General features: G+C 44.8%; 1 protein-coding gene across 2 annotated transcripts in view; it reads left to right on the top strand.

The window, feature by feature from the left end:
- The window catches only part of MYOF (myoferlin), a 162,799-nt gene extending 145,928 nt beyond the window's left edge, over positions 1–16,871 (top strand). For both annotated transcript variants that reach the window (XM_049646410.1, XM_049646409.1), the window contains 9 exons: positions 1,889–2,028; positions 4,143–4,231; positions 4,308–4,403; positions 8,115–8,256; positions 10,966–11,065; positions 12,219–12,409; positions 14,265–14,374; positions 14,754–14,901; positions 16,306–16,871. In XM_049646410.1, the coding sequence (XP_049502367.1) occupies positions 1,889–2,028; positions 4,143–4,231; positions 4,308–4,403; positions 8,115–8,256; positions 10,966–11,065; positions 12,219–12,409; positions 14,265–14,374; positions 14,754–14,901; positions 16,306–16,344 (1,055 nt within the window). In that variant the 3' untranslated portion in view covers positions 16,345–16,871. The remainder of the gene's footprint in view (positions 1–1,888; positions 2,029–4,142; positions 4,232–4,307; positions 4,404–8,114; positions 8,257–10,965; positions 11,066–12,218; positions 12,410–14,264; positions 14,375–14,753; positions 14,902–16,305) is intronic.
- Positions 16,872–17,126: the final 255 nt, after the last annotated feature.

Genomic DNA, 17,126 nt, shown 5'->3' with positions numbered 1-17,126 from the left:
GCGACTCCGCACACATGACTATCTAACAAAAGCCCCATTATAGCAGGGTTTTTCTGTCTTGTCAAGTGTCAAAGTGTACACATTTTCTTGTCTGTCTTAGGTTTCACTTGACCTTTTTAGGTCATAGCCACTGGAGCTTTGAACACAAAGTTCTAGTAATTAACTAATTTCTATGTAGTGCATAATTAGCTCATAATTTAGCTCAAAAGTGCTCAGATGGTAGTGCAAGAATTTCTCTTCCAGGCTTATTCCATCATTCTTCCTGCCCTTCTCTGAGAAGGCTTGGGGATGCAGGGGGTTTGTTTGAGGACTCTTCTGAGTTCACATCTGGCTCACGTCTGAGCTTGGGGTCTTGCTCTTTCTCCAGCAGTAATTTATAATACAATCAGTCCTGACACATAGCCAGCTAGCTGCGCCATGACAAAGCCTGAAATAAGCTTAATAGAGCATAAGAGCTGTGGCATTATTCACGGTGTTGCAGGGAGGGAGGGCTTCCCAGAGGGGGTGGCAGTGGAGCTTGCCTTGAAGGGTGCACAGGATACCCGGAGAAGGCTGAATAAAGACACACGGGAGTGAAGGTGCCTTCCTGATCCTGCACTGTTTATTCCTGACATTGCAAGAAACTATGCTTTGTCTTCCCATTTGAAGAGGACTTCTGCAAAAGGGATAAGGAATTAACTGGCAAGCAACGTGGCCTCATAGTTAAGAGTACCCCCAGATAATCAAACAACTCCCCCCAAAATTGTCTCAGTCACAACGATCATTCCAATTACTATTGTTACCTAACAAATCACCCCAAAACTTAGCAGCTGAAAAATGTCCATTTTGTTTTGCTCCCAGTTTTGCAGGTCAGGACAGGCTCACCCACTGGGCAGTTCTCACCTGAGTACCTCATGTGCTTGGCTGCTGTCACATGTCGGGGGAGGGGCCAGGCGACAGGCATCCAGGCTCTACGGAGCTGGATGTCCAAGGTGGCTCGCACACATGGCTGGCAGTTGATGCTGGCTCTTGACTGGGGCTAATGATCAGAGCACCTACTCAGGCCTTTCCAGAAGGGCAATCTCTAGATACTCATGCTCGTTCCAGGGCAGATGGCTTCCCTCAAAGCAAGCATCCCAAGTGGACCAACCACATGTCACGTGGCCTTGTATGCCCAGCCTGAGAAGTCGCACAGCATTCTTTCTCCACACTTTAGTGTGGAGATATGTCTCCCGGACTCAAAGGAAGAGGACATAGACCCAACCTCTCATGGGAGAAGTGTCAGAGAATTTGAGGGCTGTTTTTAAAATGCCACAGTAATGCTAGCTGCTATAACAATTAAACTTCCAAATGTCGGCGGCTTAACACAATAGAAGTTTACTTCTCAGAAATTCACAACAGGTATTCCGATAGGCAACAAGCCCTTGGCGTTTTGCAGCTCTGCCATTCTTCAACGCGGGCACCTAAGGTTGCTGTTTCTTCTGCATCCAAAAGGCAACCGCACACAGAGTATCTTTCACGAGAGGGCTTTATTGTGCCCCATCTAGAAGTGACACACGTGTCACTTCTACCTGTGTTACATTCTAGCCAAACTAGGTTGTGTGTCCACACCTAACTGCAAGGGAGGCTGGGAAACAGAATCTGGCTGTGAGCCTCTGCCAGAAAAGTAGATACAGGCTGCTCTTACTTACACATTCTGGTATGTTCTGGCCCCTTTGGTGTTGGCAGCCCACAGGTCAGGTGTGAGACTGGTTGGGGTAGGGCCCATGGTCAAGAGCTATTACTATCAATGACTCCTTCACAAATCAAAAGTTCACACACTGGCCTTGCCTGTCCAGTTTGCAGAGTCTGGTTGGAAGGGATACATGCCCCTCAGGGCAACTGTTTTCAATGCCACTTTCTATTCCAGAGGCCAACAAAATTCTGCACCAGCACCTCGGGGCCCCCGACGAGCGTCTTGCCCTTCACATCCTCAGGACTCAGGGACTGGTCCCTGAGCACGTGGAAACGAGGACTTTGCATAGCACCTTCCAGCCGAACATTTCCCAGGTAAAAGAACGCTCCGTCTGAAGACCCATCCTCCGCATCCCAAACGCAGTGGCAACAGCTGACACAGATTTGCCTCTTTTATCTCTTTCGGACACTTTTAGATACACAAGAAATAGAAGGGCAACTCACATTAGCTTTATCCCAAAGGGGAAATAAATTGTCAGAATTTCCAGGTAGCTCACTAAATCCAGACAGGAGGGTGACTACGGCTCAGGATCTCTCCCTGTCTCTTACCTGTTTCTCTCTCTGAGTTTCTGTTGTTCTGTGCACTTCCTGTGATCCCCTTCCTATGAATCGGAATATCGTAAAGAGTTTCTAAGGTTTTCATGTTAGAATGTAGCCCCAATCTACTTCCAAATGTGGAAAGGATTGGTTGCCCCAACTTGGCCCAACTCTCCACCACTGGACTACTCAGCTGCAGCCAAGCAGGTGGGGTCTGGGGAAGCACTGTACTTGGCCCTACTTGGGTGAGGCAGTACTCTCTGAGACCAAATTGCCAGGGAGGAAGCTGGGCTCAGTGCACAAGATGGCTCATCACAGGACCACATGCATAATGATGGGGGAGAATTAGTTTCCAGCAGCTGGGGAACAGTTTCCAGAGAAACCAGGAGAGACATGGCAAATGACAGAATGATCCGGGTGGAAGCTTGTTACAAGGAAGCCTCCTGGGATGTGCCTGAGAGATTTGGATTCAGTAGGTCTGGGGTGGCTGGAATCTGAGTTTTAACAAGTACCTGGAGGGGTTCTAATGCAGGTGGCCAGGAAATCACACTTTAAGAAATATTAATCTAATGGATGCAAATCATGTTGACCCCACACAACTGTGGACGAGCTTATCTATAAACAGTGGCCTCAGGTGCCCTGGGCTTACTAGTTTGTCACTCACTTCTTGCTTTTATTCTGTTCTACATTTTCATTTCTTCCTTTTCTTATTATTCCTTCCCCCAAAGAGCCCATTCCTCCTCTTCTCTCTCCTCCCACACCTTAAATAAAGTCTTAAGAAATTACAAATTTGTAATTACAAATTACAATCCACATCTCCCCTACACCCCTCCCTCAATCCCTTTTACCTACCAAACTGGACAGACTATAGCTGGGTCTTAGGAGACACCCAAATGCCTCATGTTCTGCATCATGCTTGATGTATTATAGAACCTTGAACCCTAGAGGTTAGTTAGAAGAGAGCCAGGATTGTAGGAAAATATATCCTTTTTAAGAGTTCCAGTTAAGTCATTTTGATCATAGCGTATTAGGAAGCCAATCTAGTTTCCTTGGTAAACTTCTTATAGACCAGTCTGAAGGCAGAGTCAACAAAACATCTGAAATCAGTTTGTGAAATTTAAGTTGCTTCATGGGGTTGATATAGTTTGTTAATGGCACCCCTAGCCCATCTGGAAGAACATTCTAGTCAGATAGATGGACCTGGTCTGTGGCAGGGGAAGACCTGCTCGGGACCTCACCAAGATGGCACCACAAGGACCAGTTGGGCTTTCAGCCTCCCCCTTCTTGCGAGCCTCCTCCCAGGTGGTGGGCACTAGCCAGCCAATAGCAGGGAGTCCTCAACTTTGGGGAACAGTAATGTTCTTGTCGTTGTTTGGGTCTTTACTCTGAACGTGCCACGTTGCAAGTCCTTCTTTAACAAATTAAATACCATTTTACATTATTTTGATTTTCTATCTGGAGGTAAGTGGAGAAACCCTTGGATGTTACAAAACTGGGATTGATAGCAAGTAGGCAATGTGATGAATAGAGTTCTGAGTGAGGGACTCAACTTTAAGTCATTGTAAGAGGGTATGTGAGCATGTGTGGGGTGGGGGGGGGTGTTAGTGATATGAAGCCCCTTCATTAACCAGGGAACACTCAGACGATGATAGAGTGGGCGCATGCAGTCATCAGAGGTTTCTGGTGAGAGTGGGAAGCGGGTGCCCTAAATGCCATTGAAGATAGATGATTTATCTTGGTTCGCTCTCCTACTCTACTCTTTTTGCCTTCCGTATGGACTAATAGTTAGCAGGTCCAAAGAAACAGTTTCACCTAGAAGACATGAAAGAAAGCTATAGGCTTCACCGCTCATCATATAACTTAATTTCTCTTTTCATTTTTAAATGATTTAGGGGAAACTTCAGATGTGGGTGGATGTTTTCCCCAAGAGTTTGGGACCACCAGGCCCTCCTTTCAACATCACCCCCCGGAAAGCCAAAAAGTAAGTAACCATGAGACCCTGCTCTATCGGACTGGGGTCTGGGTGCAAAGTCACCTTCAAAACGTGCTCCTTTCAGGTACTACCTGCGTGTGATCATCTGGAATACCAAGGATGTTCTCTTGGATGAAAAAAGCATCACAGGAGAGGAAATGAGTGACATCTATGTCAAAGGGTAAGTTTAGCATGCTAGTTTGTCTCTGACAGACTCAAGGAACGAAACAGATGCTCTCCTTCATGAGTCATCATTATGAAAGGTGTCCATTCTAGGATCCTTGGTTATTTGAAGTTCTTCTATTCCATTAATGCAGTCTGCTCAGGAAACTCCAGCAGGACAAAGGGAGAGAGAACAGAAAGAGAAGAGGAATCTCTGTGGATCTTGTTTATGAGCAATCTAGTAAACTATAGGAACTGAAAAACAGTTCTACATTTCTCTTTTAAGCAAATGGGTTAAGTTTATTAAGCCGACTTATTATTTCCTTTTAGTCATTCTTTTAGTCAGCTCTTTAGTCATTCTTTTTAGTCAGTTCATTTTTATTCCTTTTTGATACCTTGAGTAACTAGCCCTAGAAACACAAGTAAGGCTTGTTAAATTTCACTTTGTATATATTTTACTACCAGCAGCTAAAGTCCACGGGAAAGAGGAAACATTAGCGTATTTCCAAAAAAATCATTGATTCTACCAGCATTTATGGGATGCCTGCGTCTAACATGTGAAGTGTCATAGCTGTTCATGATTCTGTTACTCGTATCGTTCAATTCCAAATAGTCCATGTTGATGTTAGTTTCATGTTATGCCCTGGATCAAAGATGGTGAGTACAGAATGGCATAGATGATTAAAATGCCAGACTCTGGAGCCAAACTACCTGGATTGAAATCCTGGTACTTTTCCTACCAGCTGGGCAAGTTAGTAAACTCACTGTTTCCCATCGTAAAAGGCAGATAATGATAGAACCCACTGCTCTGGGATATTCAGAACACTGAGTTATTCAAAGCATTTAGGACAGTGTCTGGCAGATAGTAAACACTGGGTGTCTTAGGGTTCTCCAGAGAAACAGAACAAGTAGAGAGCAAGAGAGAGTGAGTGTGTGTGTGTATAGAGGGAGGAGGGGGAGGCAGAGAGAGGGATTTATAATTAGGAATTGGCGTACATGCTAATGGAGGCTAAGAAGTGATTCTGCCATCCGTAAGCTGGAGACCCAGCAAAGCCCGTGGTATAGTTCAGGATGAGTCCTTCCTCTGCCTTTTGCTCTCTTCAGGCCCTCAACAGATTGCACAAGGCCCACCCACACGGGGGAGGGAAATCTACTTCACCGAGTCCACCAATTCAGATTCTACCTCATGCAGAAACACCCTCACAGACACACTCAGAATAACGTTTAGTCTGGGCACCCTGTGACCAGTCACACTGACACAAAAAATGAACTATCACACTGTGTAAGTGTTAGCTAGTATTACTACTATTCCACATAGACCAGGCTTGGTTCTTTGATATGTGAAAGATAAGATTTGTTGAAATTTAATGCATTCATAAAGTGATAACAAAGTTTCCCTTATGATCCCAAGTGGCCCTCAGTCAAAACTTTGTTGAAGACATAATTACTATCATTTGGGCTCACTGTAAACAAGGAATGTTTCATCAAGTTCTTCATTATTCTTTCTCATTTCAGAAACTTATTACCATTCCCCAAGGAAAACTAATCCTAGCTAATTATATATATGCAAATTTATTTGACTATCATAAGCATTACGTTTTCTCAAATCACGGAAACAAACTCAGGTAATACTGGACTGAGAGAAAACTCTTCTAATCAAAGAATAAAAGCACAACCAAAAGTACCATGTCCTATTTGCAATTCAAATCCAAATACTATATGTGAAAAGATGAATTATGTGTAAATAGCATGCCTAGCACCGTGCACATGTGGGTGTTACACACAAAGTTATACGCATATGCACACAAATACATGGAGTAGTTCAACTTGTTTTAAAGTAAAAAATGTGAAAAGATTCCTATTTAAAACTAAATGTGAGGGGCACCTAGGTGGCTCCGTCGGTTAAGCGTCCAACTTCGGCTCAGGTCATGATCTCACGGTCCGTGAGATCAAGCCCCGCGTGGGCCTCTGTGCTGACAGCTCCGAGCCTGGAGCCTGTTTCAGATTCTGTGTCTCTCTCTCTCTCTGACCCTCCCTCGTTCATGCTCTGTCTCTCTCTGTCTCAAAAATAAATAAACGTTAAAAATTTTTTTTTAAAAAAACTAAATGTGAAAAGATTCAGGAAAAAAAAAAGAGCGGGAAGAGCTTCAGAGGGTAAGCGGTCTGGGGAAGGAAGACAGGAGCACTTTCAGGATGTTACCAGGAAGCGAAGCCATTGACATCCCAGCCAAAGAGTGTGGACTCTGTTCAGCAAGTTAATTTAAAACCTTAAAAGTGAAAAAGAGGAATCTTTCAACTCATCTAGCTAGTCAGTTAATTAACTAGCAAAAACTACAACTATTGTAGTTGAATGATATTAGTAATACCACTACTAATAATAGGATCTAATGTTAGCACGTGACCTTACGTGACCTTCTAGTCTCCATGGTCCTTTGAGGCAGAGTGACAGGCCTGGACTTTGGAGTCAGACCAACAAAGGCTTCATAATTCTTAATTAAGACTTAATTCTGTCTGTTGCTGGCTGTATGACCTTGTGGAAGTTATCTATTCTCTCTGAACCTCAGTTTCCTCATCTGTAAAAATGGAGATAGTTATGCAATTGTTGGGAAGAATAAAACAAGTCATGCTAATTAGTACTGGTTCACAGCAGATGATCCGTAACACAGTTAAGGATATCCCTCTTCCCGTTCTGGCCCTTCTAAGCCATGATCTTTCCTTCTGTCCCCATGTCGACCAAGTGAAGGGAGCACAGATTGTTAACCACATTTTACAGATGGGAGATGAAGCCCAGAAAGTGAAGTGGCAGATTTCATAGCCAGGCCTGCCTCCTACTGAGAATCTCTATCTGTGGGGTCCAGGCATCAGTATTTTTTAAAAACTGCACAGTCGATTCCACTGTGATTCTAGGTGCCATCAGCCTGCAGAACCATGCATTCTACCCTGTTACCAGGCTAACCTCCAGCATTCCCATGGTTCCTAAAACACACACCCTCCCAACAGCCGACAGATATGACAACAGTTTCCTCCCTCGTGTGTTCATTCATTCATTTATTCATTCATTCATTTATTCCTTCACTGGACCTACTACATGCCAGGCACAAGGCAAAGGAAACTTTTCCAATGTCAAAAGTTAAGATGTTAAATTGTTTATGGAAGTGAATTTTCGTAGATATGCAGATGGAAATAACTTGGCTTACGTCTCCCTTGCTAGTCTTGTTAATGTGATCATAGTGCATTTAAGAATAATAAAAAAAGGAAGCTGTAAGATTACTTGAGTCATGCCTGTTTTGTTTGCTTAAATGAAATATGGAAGAGGAAATGCTAAAATTTTGAACTAACTCATATTCATTAAGCCTATCAGCAGTGATGACAGACACTGATGAGTTATAGTTATAAAGACCAGCAGCATAGCCAGCAAGCCTCAGGGTTCCCAAAATAGAAGTTGTTGATATTTTCCAGAAAATGTCACCTTATCCCTGTTAACTGAAGTCTAAAGGGTTTCCTGCTTTTGGTTTTAGGGGAATTATATTTTATTTGGCTACAACCTGTGTTGGATGCAACAGAGCGCCTCCCCTTAATAAATCACCCCCAGCTCCGCAGATAACTGGAACCCGCCCAAGAAAAGTGCATTAATTTCTTCTGCCCTTCACTTCCTTAATCACTGCACAGTTTTGTGGCTAGATTACCTGTCAATCCCGTGAAGCTAAGTCTGTTTGCTTCTGCTTTTCAGCTGGATTCCTGGCAGTGAAGAAAACAAACAGAAAACAGATGTCCATTACAGGTCCTTGGATGGTGAAGGGAATTTTAACTGGAGATTTGTTTTCCCGTTTGACTACCTGCCAGCTGAACAACTCTGTATCATTGCTAAAAAAGTGAGTTCTGAAATAGGCACGTGGGAAGTGGGTGTCATGGACAGATACAGGGCATGTAGGAGCTGCTCAGCCCCTTAGGGGTCATGGGTCCAGCTCTCTCGTGATACAGATAGGGAACCTGGGACCCACAGAGGTGCAGATACTTGCCCAGGCTCACAAAGCTAGGACAGCTATTTGTGCAATTAGGAAGTATCCGGAACACAACTGTCCTTCCCTAACATGTTGGCAGCAGGGTGAAAGATCTAGTAAAGGGTAGATCCGGGGGTCTCGTATTAATATAGGCAACCACCTAAGTGTGTTTTTATATCACAGGGAGACTGATTTCTTCCCACGATAAACAGAACTGTTTGACTCGCTAACCAAACAGGTGAAATATTAAAGTAGGTGAAATTTAGGGGTGCCTGGGAGGCTCAGTCAGTTAAGCCATCCGACTTCGGCTCAGGTCATGATCTCACAGTTCATGGGTTTGGGACCCGTGGAAGGCTCTGTGCTGATAGCTCAGAGCCTGGAGCCTGCTTCAGATTCTGTCTCCCTCTCTACCCCTCCCCCGCTTACTCTCTGCTGTCTCTCTCTCTCAAAGTAAATAAACATTAAAAAAATTTTAAGTAGGTGAAATTTTCCTTTTACCTTCTTTATTAAAACTCAGCATCTGTTTTACCTCCCTCAGAAGCACTTCCCTGAGGGTTCAGGGCCCTCGTGGTTGATAAGACTCTAGTTACAGAACTCAACTCAAACTGGCTTATACCAAAAAAACTGATTTATTGGTTCACATTACTAAAACGTCCAGGGATGGCTGGCTTAGGAATGCCTGGATCCCAAGTTGAACTGATGTCTTTAGAAATTGTTCTCACTTTCTCCACCCCTCTCTCTCTGTCCTCTCCTGTGGCCCTCCTTCTCTGGTGGAGGCAAGATGGCTGCCAGCAGCCCCAGCCACCTCCTGCCCTCCCAGAAACCTCAGCAGAAAGAGAAGAACTAATCCCCAATGGCGCCAACCAGAGTTCTGGAATTGGGCCTCAGTGCCTCTGTCTGTTTGGGGTCACGTTCCCATCCCTGAACCAACCAACGTGGCCTGGGGATGCAGTGCTCTGACTGGTTCTGGGGTTAGGAATGGAGTTAGTTCTTCCCAAACTGCAGGACAGTCCCCAAGGAAAATCTGGATGCTTTTTTTTTTTTTTTCTCCAAAAAGGAGGCCTGAGGTCTGGGCAGGCAATAATAACAGATGTCTTTTATGGGTCCCCTGTCCCATTCCTGTCCCCCACATTCTATAAACTTTTCCTAGTTCTGCCTGCTCACCTTCTCTCCCCACACCTGATCAAAATGCATCTGTCCCATATAACCAGACCCGTCCCTCTGCTGGCCCTGCTCAGTGCTGACACTGTGGGGAGCATTTTTCTGTGCCTAGTGAGAGAAATGCCTTCAAAGGGCACTGTCTAGAGACCTCCTGGTTCAACCAGATGTCAAATCCTGCACACTTCCAGATGGTGAGGCAGACTGGCGAGAAGGGGAGGGACTTAGGGTCAAGTAGGCCTTTCTTACTTACCCACATCTACTGCTGGACCCCTCAGCGCCCTGAGTGTCACCTGGAGCCTGACCCCACACAGGACAGTCAGTGGGGCCAGGACGAGCTTCCTAGCCCCTCAGAGCCAGGCCCCCTGAGCCCTGCAAAGGGCAACATTCATGGAATGTCATCTGAAAAACAAGAAACAATCCAACCATCTTTCTTCGAATGCATGAATCACTGGGGGATTCCCATTACGTAGGTGTGATTAGGCTGTGGAGGTGTTATTGTGGTTGGCTAATACTGTTTGGGCAGAGGCAGAGACCAGAGGTGAGAACTTAGAGGACCCTTACCCAGTCCTCCCTCCACCCAGCTTTAGAACGAGGAATCCGGGGGTCTTGGTTGACCGCAGCGTGTAACAAACAGCAGTATTGTCAAAAGCCAAAAATGTCAGGACATTTTTTTTTTTTTTTTAACATTTATTTATCTTTGAGACAGAGAGAGACAGAGCATGAATGGGGGAGGGGCAGAGAGAGAGGGAGACACAGACTCGGAAGCAGGCTCCAGGCTCTGAGCCATCAGCCCAGAGCCCGACGCGGGGCTTGAATTCACGGACCGCAAGATCGTGACCTGAGCCGAAGTCGGACGCCCAACCGACTGAGCCACCCAGGCGCCCCAGGACATTTTAAACCTACACTGAGAAAAGGGAGAAAGCCGGGTCCCAGTCTCCTCACCATCATGTGAAATGATGTGCTCAGATACCCACATGGGGTGGGAAGAAGGTCACTGAGCAAATGTGACACCCCAGTGGGTGATATTGTGGGCTGGCTTCGGACAGCCTGGCTGTTAGTCCGAGCTGGCCATAGTGGTCTCAGGGTGGGGAAGCAGAAATAATCACTCCCCAAACCCCAGGAATGGCAGCAGGAAGTCACGCTGATAGGAACATGGCAGGCAGGAAACCTTCTGTTTGGGGATTGCCTGGGGCAACCTTTTTGTCACCCAGCTGGTGGCCTTGAGACTTCCGGGAGAGACCGGCTGCCCTCCATACCATGGGGTAGAGGGGTGAGGGCAAGGGAAAGGGGTGTTAGAGGTGGGATGCAAAGGAGAGAAAAAAGCCCCATGCCCTGATGCTGGGGTCTCAAGGGGCCCAAAGGGAAGGTTTCAGAGTTCAGTGGTGTCATTTGGTTTTTCTGTTTATCTTGTCATTTTAGGAGCATTTCTGGAGTATTGACCAAACTGAATTTCGGGTCCCACCCAGGCTGATCATTCAGATATGGGATAATGACAAGTTTTCTCTGGATGACTATTTGGGTAGGACTTACATTTGGATACTTTTCTCTAAGAAATTTTACTTTGATTTAGTGAAATCAATTAAAATTTAGAATCAATTATTCAAATCTCCAATACTGTGGGTAATTAAGGGTTGGGGCACACTCACTGCCTGGATGTCCCCTGGGTGGTGTGGGCTGCCTGTCTTCTGTCCCAGGTCCTCCGAGAATTTCGTGCAGTGAACGTCACCCTTTTCTGCAGGCCCCATCTACTCTCAAGGGCCCCTAAGGAGGCTCTTGCACCAGTTCCTGTCTTGCCATGAAGACACAAATCCTGTCTTCACAAGGGGATCCCACACCCCTCCCTCCACGTCCAAACTACCCACTCTACCTCCTCAGCACCTCGGAATTGGCTCCCTCTTCCATGCTGCTCTCCAAGATTACTGAGGTTCCCTAATGTCATCAGCCATTGTTCCTTCCCCCAGGTCCATCCTCCTCTGTGGTTAAAGGCACTTACTAAACAATCCCCCCACCACCACCCCCAGTACATGTGTTCCCTTTCTTGGCACACATGCCCCCCACCCCCAGCCCCAGTACATAATGCTCTTCTGATTTCTACTTTCCCAGGCCCAGGGTCTGCCTGGTTGGCCAGCTCTGTTTTCTCCTCCCCCTCTTTAAATACAGTCTTTTGCCTTCCCTGGGGTTCTCTGGCCCTTCCCCCAAACAATTTACACTCCCAACTGAGTTGAAGGTAAAGCTTCAGTGTTCACCTGTCAGCAAGGTATGACTCCTAAACCAGCACAAGGAGCCTGACCACTCACAGTGCCTCTGTTCAGGGCAGCTTGAGACCACTATGAGCAAATTTCAAATTTGCGTTCAGTGGATGTCTAGTCTAGTCTAGTCTATAAATGTTTAATTATTTTGAGCTTGTAGAAGAGCTCAGTTTATGTTTGTGTCTTTGAGAAATAAACCGTGTCAACCTCTGTGAGATGCAGAGTGGTGGGTAGACATTTCTCTACCACTTTCCATCCTATCTGGAAGGAATTTTAAATGTCCACCAGGATCCCTTTCTCTAACTCACCCATCACCTGCTCAAGATCATTGTGTGCCTCTCCTCCGACAAGAACATCGTGTTCACTTGTGAACAACGGCTGATCCGTGGAAGCTTATGTGGATTTAATTGTTTCCTTGGCTAGGTTTCCTGGAACTTGATTTGCACCACACCATCATTCCAGCAAAATCATCAGAGAAATGCAATTTGGACATGGTTCCAGACCTCAAAGCCATGAACCCCCTTAAAGCAAAAACTGCCTCACTGTTTGAGCAGAAGTCCATGAAGGGATGGTGGCCATGCTTTGCGGATAAAGATGGCTCCCGTGTGATGGCTGTATGAGTATTTCCCAGTTCGGGGTCATTTATTTCTTTCATCATTCAGGCTTTGCCCTCTATCAATCGACTTACTCCAGATAAAGAAGTGTTACATTGATGGGGCTTTAAGCTACAGGAATGGTTTGTACTGGGATTACAAGAGAAGGTGGAAGATGCCGTGAGTGTATCTTTGGGGTTGCGTGGAAAGTGGGGGGATTGGAATGGTAGAAAGCTGAGAGCCCAAGTGGTTGCACCATATTTCTTTAGGACCCTTCTTCCCTGAGAAGGCTAATTTATCCAGAGTTCCAGTACAATTCAGTGCAGGAAAGGGCACTTCAAACTCAAACTCTTGTTTAAAAAAAAGTAAATTTTAAAAAGGTGGAAGAAGCAGGGAGCCCTGACATCCACTGAACAAGAAGGCCGTAACTTACAATTTGGAGAATTCAAGATAGATTGTGGTAGAGAAGCAGAAGTCTGGGTTACCATGCCATGTCACCAAAAACTACCTATTTCATCATGTATTATTGTCATTCTTGTAACAGCTAACATTTTAGATCACTGATGATGAGCCAGACAACATGCTAAGTGACTGCTTTATGCTCAAATCTTGTTTTTAAAAATAACTTTGAGGTATAATTTACATAAAATCAACCACACCCATTTAGAGCGCACAATTCCATGTGTTTTGACTGATATAGACACTTGAGAAGCCACCACCAGAATCAAGGATCCAGAACATTCCCACTGCTCCAGAAGTTTCTTTGTGCCCTTTGCAGCCTACTATCCCCTCCACCCCTGGCCCAGGAAACCACTTATCTGTTTTCTACAGAGTAATTTACACAGAATCTCATTTCGTTCTAGACATTATCTCCAAATTGTAGATTTAAAAAACAGGCTTGGATATAATATTATAGGTCAACTATACTTCAGTTAAAAATTTTTAAAAGTTTTCTTTATCAAACAAAAGAATAAAAAATATTGCTGAACTAAGTAAAACAAAAACAAAAGCCCCCAAAACGGGCTTGGAGAGATGTAGCAACTTGCTGCAGGCAGACACCTCATTTTGTCCGACTCATTAGCATAGGAGTCATTTGGCTCCACCCCCTAACCAAGTGCCGGGGTTGGGGGTTCTTAGGCTGCCGTGACCAAGTGGGCGTTCTGGGGTCCTAGAAAGCCCATTACGAGCCTGGCCATAAAAGTGGGCAACTTTCTAGACGTCTTTCGGCTTCAGTGTCCTTGGGTGCACATGAAGGAAATAGCAGTACCTGCTGTATAGGGTTGCTGTGAGCCTTACATGAGATCATCCACGTAGAAGGCTTAAACAGCATCCAGTGCATCACTTAGGAACCCGTATAAACACGAAGGCAGCATTCATTCGTTCACTCATTCATTCATATATTCAGCTAGTGTGCATCGAGTACCCATGAAGTGTCAGCCCTGCTCCAAGCAGTGGGGCTACCATGGTTAAGCAGGAAGCATGCAGACTCTCTGGGAGCCTACAGTTAATGCTCAAGAAGTATTAGATATTGGTATCAGCAGTATTTAGGTTAATCTGGGTCCAAGTAAAGTTACGAAGGGTAGTGTGTGAGAAGGCAAGGAGATGGCTATGAGAGAGTTAGATGACGGGGTACAGAGAATGAAAAGCAGGGACTGGGGGGAGGGAAAGCAATTTTTCCTCTCAGTTTCCCACAAGGAGTCGGTTCAGAAACACATGGAAGAGGAAATGCGATGAAATCTCTTGAGGAAAATTTAAGGCAATCTAAGGATTGTTTTACAAGAATAAAAATCATTGCTCAGGGAATACTCCTTGGGTTGAAGTGAAAATATTTGTGAAACGTGATGTCATGTGTTTAACCTGTTCTGCTTTACTGAAGGGGAAAGTGGAGATGACGTTGGAAATCCTCAATGAGAAGGAGGCAGACGAGAGGCCAGCCGGGAAGGGACGGGATGAACCCAACATGAACCCCAAGCTGGACCCACCAAAGTGAGAGGCCCTCTTTGTTCTTCACAACGTCTGATCCCCAAACACCTGCAGTCTGAAAAGCCCCCCTTCCAATGCGCTTAATGGACTGGATTCACTGTTGTCTTAATTTTGTACTTAATGGGGGTGGGGGATGGAAGAGCCTGGTGATCTGGCTTCATTTTAACCCTTGTCCCTTCCCACAAAACCAAAGTGCAGAGTATCTTCAGCATCTTAGGAGGCTATAAAATGTTAAAGAATCTTTCTCAGCCAACTAAGGGGAATAATATCTTTTCTTGACTTTATAAATGTTATTAATTATTCTCTAAACTGTGTTAGGTTCTGAGGGAAAATTCCTGTCCCACCTGAACTGGGTAGGTAAAACCATGTCTTTTCAATGCAGCCGGCCAGAAACCTCCTTCCTGTGGTTCACCAACCCGTGTAAGACCATGAAGTTCATCGTGTGGCGCCGATTTAAGTGGGTCATCATCGGCCTGCTGATCCTGCTGATCCTGCTGCTCTTCGTGGCCGTGCTCCTGTACTCCTTACCGGTGCGAGTCCTTGGGCTCTCGTCTTGGCGTTTTGTGTGTGAATCACAGTCTGTCATCTAACTTGGGTCTGGCCTTGGTTGCTCTTCAGCAGACTGACCTACTTCGTGGTTGTGGTGTCGCAGCCCTTCAACATGTGGAAATTTTGCAGTAATGCGTGTTGTGATAAGCATGACATTCTTAGGGTTTCATAATTACAGGCAGAACTTCCTGGTTGGAAGAAAAAACTTTTGGTTTCAAGAATTCTAGGAGAAACCCCTCAGACCTTTAGCAGTATGTACCAGGACAATAGCCAGCATTTCTGACTGATCTTCCTGCCTTCACACTTCCTTGGTCCAAACCATCCTGTAGGCTAACTCCTTATCCTAGCATTCACAGATTCCCCCCAGTATGGGCTCATTGTAGGTCTACACTAATCTTGAACTTCACTCAAACTAGCTAGTTCCCCCAACCCCCAGCAGGTATTGCCCTTACCTGACAGGATACCTTTGCCAATGCTATTCGCTTGCCTGTGTCGTGTCTATTGAAACTTTCTTATTTGTTCTTTAAGGCCTGCATCACATAACCTGTCCCTTAAGTTTTCCTTAACCACCTCAGTCATAAATGGGAGTCTAAATGGGAGGTTTGCCAGTGTGCCCAGAAGTAGTACCTCCATTCTTTCATTCAAGGAATTTATTGAACATCTACTATAGGCTGGGAATTGGGATGTCAAGATGACCAAGGCATGATTTCTGCCCATGAGCAGTTCATGGCCTGAGGACAAGCAGACATAGGAACAAGTCAATTACTATGAAAGGCAAGCTATTATGGACTATGAACAGATTATCATAGGACCTTATTGCTGAGGATGGTTTCACCAAGGAAGGGGCATTTAAGCCCATTTTGCCAAGTGAAGAAGGGATAGTCCAGGCATTTAAAGACCCTTACTTCGATTCATATTAGTAATAATACAGCTGTTTTTGTGTAGGGTGGCATAGTCACAACCCCAACAGCAGAGATTTTAAGTCTCTATTTTTTCCCAGTATAATACTTTCTGTTTGTTAATGCACACACACTATTTTCTAGTTATAAGTAGTCCAATCTGTCTTGACCATTTAAAAAAAACTCCTCAGTTATTTTTACTGATTTAGATTTTATTGACTTAAACAAGTGATTCCCAACTGGGGGCAATTTTGCCCTCAGGAGGATGTTTGGCAATGTCTGGAGGCATTTTGGTTGTCACACCTAGGGGTGCCCGCGTGCCCCTGGCATCAGGCAGACAGAGGCCAGGAAAGCTGCACATCTTGCGATGCACAGGACAGTCCCCAGCAATAAAGAATCATGGAGTTCTAAATGTTGGTAGTGCCAATGTTGAGAAGCCCTGACTTAAAATATATACATTTTTTAACATTTTTGTTTCCTTTTCAGAACTATTTGTCAATGAAGATTGTGAGGCCAAATGCATAATGAAAGCAAAGGCTTCTTTTCAAGTCATCCAGCAATGAGGGAATCCTGTCTCTGTTACGGACCAAAACCAAGAGTGATTTTGTGTCTGAGACAACATCGCCGTGACTTGTCACATTACTTCACCGAGGCCATCAGTTCCCGGAGGGTCTAGGTCCTGGGAAGTCAGGCCAACAAGCAACATTTTTATTTTCTTATCTTGTGAAGTATTAAAAAGTTTTAACCATGTTTTTCAGGATATTTTTCAAGGTGGCTGGTTCCATTTAAAAAAGCATCATTTTTACGTGTCCTTAATTTTATAATTCAATTTTTAGAAACTGCTGAAATCAAAGTGGAAAAATTTCTGCACCTTAACTTCATATGCTTATTTGTAATCAACAAAAAGGACTCTGCGTTATAAAATATTTAGCATAGCTAGAGTAATTCTTATTTATGCCTGCAGCCATTGTTACGATATTTTATACGGATGAATGTCATGAGACTCTATTCAACCTCTGTGATGGACTCAAATAAAAACATTTCACCTTTGACACATAGCTGTTTATTGTAGCTGTGGGCTGAGTTGGGAAGGACACAGTTTCCAGTCCTCTGGGTCTCAGCAGATGGAAGGCCACAGCATCCCACTTGGCTGTAAACCTTTTATATATGTGTGTTGCCAAATCCTAGCCAGTGGGCCAAACTGAGGCTAATAAAATAAATCACAAAAGCTAACAGTTATCAGAAGTACTCACTCTGGGGGCGCCTCGGTGGCTTAGTCGATTACGTGTCCGACTTTGGCATGTCAC

Source organism: Panthera uncia, chromosome D2 (assembly GCF_023721935.1).
Source record: "Panthera uncia isolate 11264 chromosome D2, Puncia_PCG_1.0, whole genome shotgun sequence".
NCBI classification, from domain to species: domain Eukaryota; kingdom Metazoa; phylum Chordata; class Mammalia; order Carnivora; family Felidae; genus Panthera; species Panthera uncia.
Note: the sequence above shows the minus strand (reverse complement) of the source record. Positions and strands in the feature narration are given on the sequence as shown.